Source organism: Rhipicephalus microplus, chromosome 8 (assembly GCF_043290135.1).
Source record: "Rhipicephalus microplus isolate Deutch F79 chromosome 8, USDA_Rmic, whole genome shotgun sequence".
NCBI lineage: Eukaryota > Metazoa > Arthropoda > Arachnida > Ixodida > Ixodidae > Rhipicephalus > Rhipicephalus microplus.
This window is the reverse complement of record NC_134707.1, coordinates 5922806-5934398: the sequence shown is the minus strand read 5'-3', so window position 1 is coordinate 5934398 and position 11593 is coordinate 5922806. Positions and strand designations below refer to the sequence as shown.

General features: G+C 45.0%; 1 protein-coding gene across 1 annotated transcript; it reads left to right on the top strand.

Annotated features, from left to right (window-relative positions):
- The first annotated feature begins 338 nt into the window (after positions 1-338).
- LOC142769233 (uncharacterized) lies at positions 339-10427 on the top strand. The gene is made up of 4 exons (XM_075872304.1): positions 339-452; positions 4439-4586; positions 8061-8150; positions 10276-10427. Exons 1-4 carry the CDS (start codon positions 339-341, stop codon positions 10425-10427), a joined length of 504 nt encoding a protein of 167 aa, XP_075728419.1.
- The last annotated feature ends 1166 nt before the right edge of the window (positions 10428-11593 follow it).

Here is an 11593-nt window from a genome sequence, read left to right as displayed (position 1 = left end):
ACTGCCCCCCACCTCCACCTTCTTCCTGGGTAGCCGTCCGGCCCCCATCATGTCTGCTTCATGCAGCTCAACTCTCCGCATTAAAACGCTGCCAACCCATGCGTTGAAAAACATGCATGATCGCGACAAAACTTGTCAAAATGTGTCAATTGCAAGCGTGTCAAATGATTGCCTAAAATAACTCGATTTCCTTTGCAGTTTAATCGCCACCATCCGGTTTTTGTGTGGTTGTCGTTGTCCATACGATATGAGCAAATGGGTTCTCTTGCTTCAAAGAGAAAGCTTTTCATGCCTACACCACCTGTTAAGCCTCACATACTGCCTCACGTGTAGTTAACATGCAGCCAGCGACGGTGGTCCTGCTTCTAAGCAAAGTCCTGCTGATCTTCTGTCAAGCGCAGTTCTATCCTGAACTGAGAAGTGATTTGCAACAGTTTCAGGACTCTAGCAGGGTGAGAACGTCCCATGCAAAGTACTAGGCCCTAACAACAACACTCTAAGTAGACCCGCCGTGGTGGTCTATAATGGAAGGTACTCGGCTGCTGACCTGCACATCTCGGAATCAAATCCCGGCTCAAGTGCGGCAGCTGCACTTTCGATGGAGGCGAAAATGCTGTAGGCCCGTGTGTTCAGATTTGGGTGGACGTTAAAGAACCCCAGGTGGTCGACATTTCGGGACTCCTCCACTACGGCGTCTCTCATAAACATATAGGGTGGTTTTGGGACGTTAAACCCCACACATCAGTGATCAAACGCTTTATATACTACTTGTATTCCCGCGTTACGTTGTACTAACGTTTGTAGGATTTATTTATGCAAACCCTATGACGGTAGATGCCTGTGTGTTGTGCCATGTCAGTGCACGTTAAATATTTCAAGATCCTCCAAACTTCCGAAGCCCTCCACAGCGGCGTCTCTCATTATAATATCGCGGTTTGCGGCGTAAAACCATAGGTGTTAACATTGTACCTTTTGGTTTCTTTGAAACAAGCACCACTTACTTGCGACTTCCCTGCGCCTAGGTCTGCAGTTTTGTTTAGCGCACGGCTATTTTCATGAACAGCTTGTATGATCTCGCTGAAACCCCCATGTTGACTCGTGTCTTTCGCGTCCTTCTTGTCTGTGTGTCGTCGTTTTGTTTTCGCGCTATAACTATCGTCAGGCCTCTGTCTGATGGTGTGAAACACCCCAAGCATACAAGACTCCACCAACTGGAACTTTGACCTCCATCCGGACTTCATCGACGTGAATCTTCACTTCTTGGTCGGTTTCGTTTGGGGGCGTTACCTTCACAAAAGCATATACAAACTTGATTGGAGTGGCCAACAGTGCGGAATGCGAGATCTGCGGCACCGAAGAAGACATCGACCATCTGCAATGTTGTTGCCCCCGATTAGCTTCTGAGAGACAAAAGCTTTCTGACGCGTTGCGACAATTGGATGATCAGCCACTTTGTGCAGATCCTTCTGAAGCACCGTCCTCGTCTTTCGTCGGCTCAAAAGGCAGTGAAAGCGCTGCTGCGCTTTCTGAGGACTACGGGTCTATGTGAACGCCTTTGACTTTTGAATAGCACCACCTCTGAATATGCGTCAGCCCATCTATACTGACAATTTTCTACTCAATTTCCTTTCTCTCTCATCTTTATACTCCCCTTTTCAATCATTATCATCATCATCATCATCATCATCATCATCATCATCATCATCAGCCTGACTACATCCACTGCAGGACAAAGGCCTCTCCCATGTTGCGCCAGTTAACCCGGTCCTGTGCTTGCTGCTGCCAATTTATACCCGCAAATTTCTTAATCTCATCTGCCCACCTAACCTTTTGTTTCCCCCTAACCCGCTTCCCTTCTCTGGGAATCCAGTTAGTTACCCTTAATGACCAGCGGTTATCCTGTCTACGCGCTACATGCCCGGCCCATGTCCATTTCCTCTTCTGTATTTCAACTATGATATCCTTAACCCCCGTTTGTCCCTAATCCACTCTGCTCTCTTCTTGTCTCTTAAGGTTACACCTACCATTTTTCTTTCTATTGCTCGCTGAGTTGTCCTCAATTTAAGCTGAACCCTCTTTGTAAGTCTCCGGGTTTCTGCTACGTAGCTAAGTACCGGCAAGATACAGCTGTTATATACCTTCCTCTTGAGGGACGGTGGCAATCTACCTGTCATAATTTGAGAGTGCTTGCCGAATGTGTTCCACCCCATTCTTATTCTTCTAGTTACTTCAATGTCGTGGTTAGGCTCTGCGGTTATTACCTGCCCTAAGTAGACATAGTCTTTTACAACTTCAAGTGCACTATTACCTATCTCGAAGCGCTGCTCCTTTCCTAGGTTGTTGTACATTACTTTCGTTTTCTGCAGATTAATTTTAAGACCCACTTTTCTGCTCTCCTTGTCTAACTCCGTAATCATGAGTTGCAATTCGTCCCCCGAGTTACTCAGCAATGCAATGTCATCGGCGAAGCGCAGGTTACTAAGGTATTCTCCATTGACTCTTATCCCTAACTGTTCCCATTCTAGGCTTCTGAAAACCTCCTGTAAGCACGCGGTAAATAGCATTGGGGAAATTGTGTCCCCCTGCCTTACACCCTTCTTGATTGGTATTCTGTTGCTTTCTCTATGAAGCACTATGGTAGCAGTTGATCACCTGTAGATTTCTTTCAGAATGTTTATATATACTTGATCTACGCCCTGATTCCGCAGTGTTTGCATGACGGCTGATATTTCTACTGAATCAAACGCCTTCTCGTAATCTATGAAGGCTATGTATAGTGGTTGGTTATACTCTGAGCATTTCTCTATTACCTGATTGATAGTATGAATGTGGTCAATTGTTGAGTAGCCTGTTCGAAATCCTGCTTGTTCCTTTGGTTGATTGAATTCTAATGTTTTCTTTACTCTGTTAGCAATTACCTTTGTAAATAGCTTGTATACTACAGAGAGCAAGCTGATCGGCCTGTAATTCTTCAAGTCCTTGTCATCTCCTTTCTTATGTATTAAGATTATGTTAGCGTTCTTCCAAGACTCTGGTACCCTTCCCGTCAGGAGACACCTCGTAAACAGGGTGGTTAGTTTTTATAACACAATCTGTCCTCCATTTTTCAGCGGGTCTGATGTTACCTGATCCTCACCAGCAGCTTTGCCTCTTTGCATGCTCTCCAAAGCTTTTCTGACTTCTTCTATTATTACTGGTGGGGTGTCATCTGGGTTACTGCTAGTTCTTATAGTATTAAGGTCATGGTTGTCTCGGCTACTGTACAGATCTCTGTAAAACTCCTCCGCTATTTTAACTATCCTATCCATATTGGTAGTTATTTTGCCTTCTTTGTCCCCCCCTTTTCAATACCACCAGCGTATTGTAGCAAACCGGGCATGTGCCTGGTTAGCTGCCTGTCTTCTCTCTTGTTGTTTCTCCTTCCTTCCTACATATTTTATAACTCATGAGTGCATAAGCTACCCCCTATTTCAAAATGTTATTGTAACGTATCCCAACGATCAAATTGGTACGGTGTGCCTCATCACTTTCGTACGCTCTGCTCTTTTGTCTTCGGAGCACAGCTGTTTTCTCAATTGCCATGCAAACTTCATTTGTGAAACCGACCCTTTGTAGAACCACATTGAGCGCCCTTCCCTGTAGAACTGACGTAAATCTCTTGTATACGTCGGAATGCACATGCTTCATGGTAGAAAGACTTCATGTTGAGGGGTGTATCTACTACACGATGAAGTCTTTTACCACTGGCGTAGACAGCAGAAGAGAGTTCAAATATCTTTCCACGGAATTTTTTCATATATGTGAGTAGGTATAAACTTGTAGGTACAACGTGGCAGCAGAAAGCACAAGACCAGGTTGATTTCCGGATCATGGGAGAGGCCTTTGGCTTGCAGTGGGCGTAGTCAGGTTGATGATGACGATGTGCGAGTACACATATGCATAAAGTGTAACTACATCCCCTCTCTCTGTACTCTCCGAAAATGTTCTAACAATATCCTAGTCTTTAGTTACAACATACTCTCCCATTGCAATAATTCCTATACGGAACTCCGTCGTTATCAGTTCACCATAATTTGATATCATACCAACATAAATTTGCAAGGGTAAGTCATGGTTGGTTGGTATGTGGGGTTTAACGTCCCAAAACCACCATATGATTATGAGAGATGCCGTAGTGAACGGCTCCGGAAATTTAGACCACTTGGGGTTCTTTAACGTGCACCCAAATCTGAGCACACGGGCCTCCTACATTTCCGCATCCATCGGAAATGCAGCCGCCGCCACCGGGATTCGAACCCGCGACCTGCGGGTCAGCAGCCGAGTACCTTAGCCACTAGACCACCGCGGCGGGGGAGGGTAAGTCACATAAGCAGCTGTTGATGTAGCTTGGTACATTCAGCTGACCGAATACTTTCTCTTTCACCTTTTATGTGCTCAGTGTTTTCCCGACATCGGAGAGTGGTACCAGATATATCGAAATTACTACTATGATCCGAACTATGGCGGAACAGCGAAATGCGTCAAATATACCCGATACGGAGCGTACCAGAACTTCAGCACGCCGTCGATGTTCACCTACGGTCAAGGTGAAGTTCAATCAGTGTAAGAGACAATGTCATTTGCATGGTCTGTTCTCTAACCGAAATGGCGGATTTACCTAGCAGTAGAACATTTCTAAGTTGACCAGCAGATGGAGACGTTCTCACTCTTTCTTTTTTTGGTGCTAGTTTTTTTTTTGTTTTTGATGCTCTCTTGATACTTAACATTTATTTGATACTTAAATTTTTCTCGTATGGCTGACGATTCTGTATAATGACGTACTAGTTGCTCCTTCGTATATTACTCTCAGCAGGCATTTAGAGCAACACTGACATATTTAAAACCTTACACTCACAGCTGAAGCGCAGAAAGGTATACGACGGACTAAGAAAGACAACGAGGACAAGAGCCTACTTCCAACTAAAATTTTATTTCAAAGCTCCAAGAATATGTATACCTGTCACGTAACATCACAATCGTAGCCCGCTCTCACACATTGCTTCGATAAATGTTCGTGTTGTTTAATTTTTCGGCATATCAGGTTTCTTCGAAGCATTAGTGGCGAAAACTTCAAGCATGGCATTGCTTGCGCAGTTCTAGTTCTACAATATACACACCACTCATTCTCGAACATACAGTCGTCACCCAGCTGAATGGTCTTATGCCAGCTGGAAGCGTTGTTGCCGAGATAGTAACGCGATATGCTTGTTTAGTATGCCGTCACATATCGCTAACATCTCCGCAACAGAATCCAAGGTTACGCGGTGCTGGCGTCCATTAAACTGTTTCACGACACGCTCAGGAGCGTTCGAGTTGAGCTCGCTGACGAATGGACACACATTTGTTTTAACACGATATAACGTAAACGAGCTCGCTTCACGGGAAATTTAGTGTTGGTGGTGTCCTTGATTGTGAGTTAAATATCAGTGCAATAGCGTGAGAAACTAGGTTTCTCTTCATGCTTCCTTCAATCTCCTTGCTCTTCATGATAAGCGCAGCGCAAAAAAAAAAAACGAAGACGCGAGATCGAGAACGACTGGACAGGCCCTGAACTAGCAACTAAAAGTCGGTGTTGTCCATGAGCGAGAAATTTGTATAGATGCAATTAAAGCAATAATGAGATTGTTTCCTTCGAGTAGGTGTAGAGCAGAGGCCTTCTGCGTTGAAGTCAAGTGTTTTACCAGAAAGCCACGTCATTCATTGATACTGCTCCTGAAAGGAAGCCCTATCTATATATGTGACATGTTGCTCATGTAGTCCCGTTAAATGTGTAATATTGATTGGCATAGGCGTAGAGTTGCGGCAGTTGTCAGACCGGATAGATTGTGCAATGAAAGGGTGGTTTCGAGGCATACTCTTTACAAATTGACCAGGTAAAATTAAGCGCCACGAACAGAGACAGCATATATAGAAAGTGTCCAGTGGCACGTATTGCCATATATAGAACGCTCAAGAGGAAGGTATATGACAGCTGCATCTTCCCGGTACTTACTTACGGAGCAGAAATCTAGAGGATTACAAAGAGGGTTCAAGTAAAGATGAGGAGGACGCAGAGAGTGATGGAAAGGAAAATGGCAGGTGTAACCTTAAGAGAAAAGAAAAGAACAAAGTGGGTCAGAGAACAAACTGGGGTCAAGGATATCATAGTTGAAATAAAGAAGATGAAATTAAGATGGGCCGGACAAGTAGCACGTAGTCAGGATAACTGCTGGTCATTGAGTGTAACTGACTGGATTCCCAGAGAAAGCAAACACACGAGGGGGGGACAGAAAGTTAGGTAGACGGATGAGATCAAAAAGTTCGCAGCTGTAACGTGGCAGTAGAAAGCGCAAGACCGGGTTGATTGGCAGATCATTGAAGAGGCATTTGCCCTTCAATAGGTGTAGTTAGGCTGATGATGATGATGATTATGATGATGATGATAATGATGATGATGATAATGATGATGATGATAATGATGATGATGATGATGATGATGATGATGATGATGATGATGATGATGGTGGTGATGATGATGATGATGATTATGATGATGATGATGATGATGATGAAGATGATGATGATGATGATGATGTAGTTCACAGTTTACTGATTAGCAGTACGATGAGTTTTGGTGTAGCTAGCACTTCGAAGCATCGTTTCTATTCAGCGTTCCTCCTGCGCCTTTAAACGGTTAACGTTATGCGCACAGGCATTTCATTACTCGCGGCCCAGTTGAGGTACCCACCGAGAAGCTAGGCCTACCAAGCAAATGAGAAGATTAATCGAACGAGACCTTAATAGGCTATCATAGAAGCACGTTGGTCTCGTTGGTGCGTATTAACTTCAGGCATAACTAATTAGCGCAAAAAACAACGGCCAAGGTGAACTTGACAGACAGGACGCAGGGCTAAACTTCAACTGCGCAATTCCTCGCACGAGAAACAAGTTCACATGTGGTGCAAGAGACCGCACAGCACCGATAACATCACTCAAAAACCCTTTCCATAAACGTCCCTAATTTTATCTCTTCGCTTGCCTTTGCAACCTCCACGTGGGACACCTAACCTTCAAATTCCATGCGCAGGTTACTTTCAAGGTTTGCGCATTCTTTGTTGCTGAGAGCCAGCGATAAAGTTCTATTACGCTATGAGTTCTACTTTTGAAGGCGAAGCTGAACATTTGTTGCAAGTATGTAGTGTGTGGCCGTTGCGTTTCCGTACTGTTAAGTCAAATACATCCAGTTCACTTGGTTTTTCAGGAAGGGCGACCTAACGCTGACCTCGGCGCCGTGTTACATGAACAAAAACTATCACACATTCCAGCCCTATAACAGTGAGTACACGTTGAATTTATTTTTTCGTTAGAAGGCAAACTTTTTATCGACATGCATTGATAAGAACAATTTACCTACGTGCTGGAAAATCATTTGAAGAGGCGGAAAAAAGGTAGGAACTAAGCGTAATAGCGCAGATCTGTGCTATTTTAGTATACAAAAAAATGAGAATGGGCCTACTGCCATGTTGAAGATCACCAATCTCGATCTGATTGAGCCAAACTCGTTGCTGGGCTGTTGGTACATCATTTTGAATTATTAACGCCGAACCACTGCCAGAAGGAGACACAGAAGAAGCACAAAAGGGAGGGGGAAGGGGGTACTGATTATTGATGTGTGGAATTTAACGTCACAAAACCACCAACTGATTATGATAGACGCCAAAGTGCAGGGCTCCAAAATTTCGACCACCTGGGGTTTTTTAACATGCGCCCAAATCTGAGCACACGAGCCTACAGCATTTTCGCCTCCGTCGAAAATTCAGCCGCCGCATCCGGGATTCTATCTCGCGACCTGCGGGTCAGCAGCCGAGTGCCTTAGCCACTGGACTACTGCAGCGGAACTATATTTCAAGCTCACACCGGCTAGTTTCTTCTAGGAGCATGCCATTAATTTTGGCCCATAGTGTGACTTTGGTGATCTTCAATCGGAGTATAGTACAGGCTTTAGCATAGCTACCCGTAATGTGCTTGCATTTGTTCTGCAGAGTCCGGCGACATCGTTGAACAAACCTACCAAATTATTTATGTGGACTGCAACATCTGCTACATAGTTCGTCATCCATATGCTGACAATGGCAAGTCTGACAAGTTTCCTGTAACCTAATTAATGACTTTGAAAACTCGTCATGGACTCTTTCATGCCCTCTTTGTCGTTGCAAAGCGCAGGGTAGACAGCTGGACTGGTCTACTGTCTGGTTCAGCTTCCCCCTTTCTATAACCTCGCTCTCTCTTACTCCCCCGGCAAGTTTCAAAGGAAATTCATTGCTAATTAGAACAACGAGAACACACATGGACATTGTGGCTTGTGTTTATGGTTGTTAACAACGCCGTAGTTCCCATTAAAAGATCGAAAGCAACGATAATTATGCACTTACGTCAATTTCTCTTATTATTCATTCGTACAGTATTTTTGTACAATGAACTGTTGGGCCAGTAGCCAAAGGCTAGTGTAGGCCCATAGCCAATTTTCATATAGCAGCTCCACCATGTGCAACTTAAAACGGGCTGTTGTACTCCGAAAAAGAATGAGAGACTGCAAAGGCTCTTCACTAGGCAGCTTGCTCGCTTGCTTGCTTGCTTGCGTGCTTGTTTCTATATGGTTAGTCTCGTACCCACTACGGGGGATCGGCCATTAAACCGGCTGTTGTTGTAATGGGGAAAAACGAATAGGCTGCCTTTTGCGACGGGCGAGTCAGAGCGCGAGCGACAACCACAGCCGCCGATCGTTGTCGTCGTCGTCTTTTACAACAGTGAAGCGCCGGTCATTCACACTGCAATATCTGATTCCCAGGTATAAAATTTTCATGGTGAGACAATATACATAAGCTCAACATCAAAAGTATGCATTCTACAATAACTTCAAAAAGAAATAATTTAGCACAGTATGAAATATACCAGAAGTAAAATGGGGAAATAACATAATTTTTAGAGGTGCATTTTTTTTCTGAGCAGGCGTGAAACCATTTGCTATTTTTATTTGAAATGGTACGGCAATAGAGGGGCAAAGCAGACAACTGTAACTTACTTATATGTCGTCTTGTATTCAGACGACAAAAGGGCCAGAAAAACGTTTGCCATATACGTAAGATATATGTAAGATACATTCTTTAAGCCCTAGTTACCTATTGCGAATGGAATCTCTCACATGTTCTATAAGTTAAAACCAAGTAAACGAGCCTAAAGGGTTCCGGTACTGTTTCATTTTTTGCTTCCGCAGTAGTCGCAACTCGACTAGACGAAGGTTCGACTCCGGTTGCCCACTTATTTTATGAAAGAGGCGCGCAATGTCCTATGTAAATCGAAAGGAATAGCAAAGCACGAGCTTATACTTACACGTGTCAGAAAGGCAGGGGCCATGAAAATATCCTCGAATATGGAGTGTCGCTGGAGACAGCGTTTCGGCACTTGTCTTCTTGAAGAAGATGACACGAGTTGTCCAAACGCTGTCTCAAGCGGCACTCTATGTCCAAAGGCTTTTTTCATGGCTTAAGGCCTACATCTTCCACCGACGTTCTGCCTGTAAGGGCATGGCTATAGATACTAATAATATTATCAACAACAACAATAACATCTGGGGTTATACAGTCCGAAAACCATGCTATGATTTTGAAGGACGACGTAGTGAGGGGCTCCGGAAATTTCGACCATAAGATGTTCTTTAACGTGTATTGACATTGCACAGTACAGGGCCTACACCGTTTCGCCCCCCAACGAAGTGCGACCACAGCTGCCAGGACTGAACACGTGGCCTTCAGGTCAGCAGCCCAGCACCGCAGATGCACCGTGAAAGACAGGGCTAGAAATAACACCAAACAAAAGAGACCATGGTTTGCCTTAAGGCAACTCTCACATCCCAAACATTGCGCTGTTTACAAGAGCGTTCACACGACGCTCACCCATTGTCTCCCAGTTCACCACGGCGAGAAGGGAGGGTGGTGCCACGCGTAGATTGCCGTGTACATCTACTCAGTTACGGCAACCCTGACGATGACAGCACCTGAAAGCCCCTGACATTTCATTCCGAGAACTCTCTACGCGAAGACAGCCAAGGTCTGATTTTTGTTGTCATAAATTTTGAAGCAGGTACTTTGCTCCTCAGTCCCTCACCCTTCCCCCTGAAGGGGGAACCTGCGGCGTACGCCTTGATTGTTTCTCAACGTCAAGCTTGACGGTCTTTTTTTTTTTGTCTACGTCTCACAGGTTACGGTTGCACCTTGTGGCGACGATTGTCGACATTCCAACAGCCTGCCGACTGCTGCGACTTCATCTACGCCGAGAACTGTGGTACGACGCCCAGGTACCAGATATACGAGCCATCGTGTTCTCCGGGTCTGGGGTTGCCGGCATCATAGGAACACCTATGACGACGGCTCTGACGCTTTTCACCACGCTTGTTAATGGTTCGTTTCGGGCTATAAGATCCATCTTGGCTTCTGTACCGTTTACTTGTTCAACGCCAACGCGGCGAATGACGAAATAAAATGCCATGTTCATCGTGTCGAGGCACTTTATTGCAAGTTGTGCGTCATGTCGTTGACGATCTAATTTAACTGATCTTGTTAATGCTGAAGGCCACGTGAGGTTGTGTCATTGCGCGACAATCGACACACAGGAAAACGCACAGCAAAACCGGCGCTCGCTCGGTGGTGGTGATAGGTTGCACAGGAAGTGTTGTAAATGACGCTTCCGTTTATGCAAAAGATCGTGGCGTTTTTGAGTTAGGGGCTATTGCTCTAGTACTCATTAATTCGGGCACAGTCTTAGGTTGTTGTGACTCGTGCTCTACGAATACAACCTTCTCGATGGGAGTGATTGCAGAACTGGCTCACCAACTGCCGCAGGGTAGGAACATCACTTCGTGTACAGTTACACCCCTATCGTGCGTTTCTTTACATATACACCCGCCATAATGCTGCTACTCTCCACACCGATGCCCTCCACACCACTCCACACGGTGCCTCACGAGTCGGGACGGGATTGAATTGAATTGAATTAAATTGAAATATTTCGTCCATGCAAGCGGTTGTTGTCGTCGCCGTGTTCGCGCTTGCCCGTGAGAGAAAAGACTGACAGCGCTGCATTATTGTCGCCTACTGAAGACACAGCACTACATACGAAAGACAAAATGTGCGCTCACGAGACAAAGAAACGCAGAAACTTTCGTGCACAAACTAGTCGCACACGGTGGTCAGCGTCGCTGCAAGCATCGTTACAATTAGCGAATGCGTTCACAATTGACATAATTTTTATTACTTTGATCAATTCAGACCTACTTAACAGTGTATTTTTGTAAAAACCACATAACGAGTATTCGCAGAAGAAGCAACTACATATAGAGATGAAGGGATACTTCTGCGAAAATCAAACAGCGCCGGCTGAACCTCTCACGGCAACCATTACAACCTTGTCATTTACGTGTGACTTTGCCACAACTCTATCTCCATTGAACTTCCTAGAAGAGTTTAATGGAGTTTGGTGGTGACCGTGCCACAGGGGTGTCTGGTGGTATCAGGCGCAC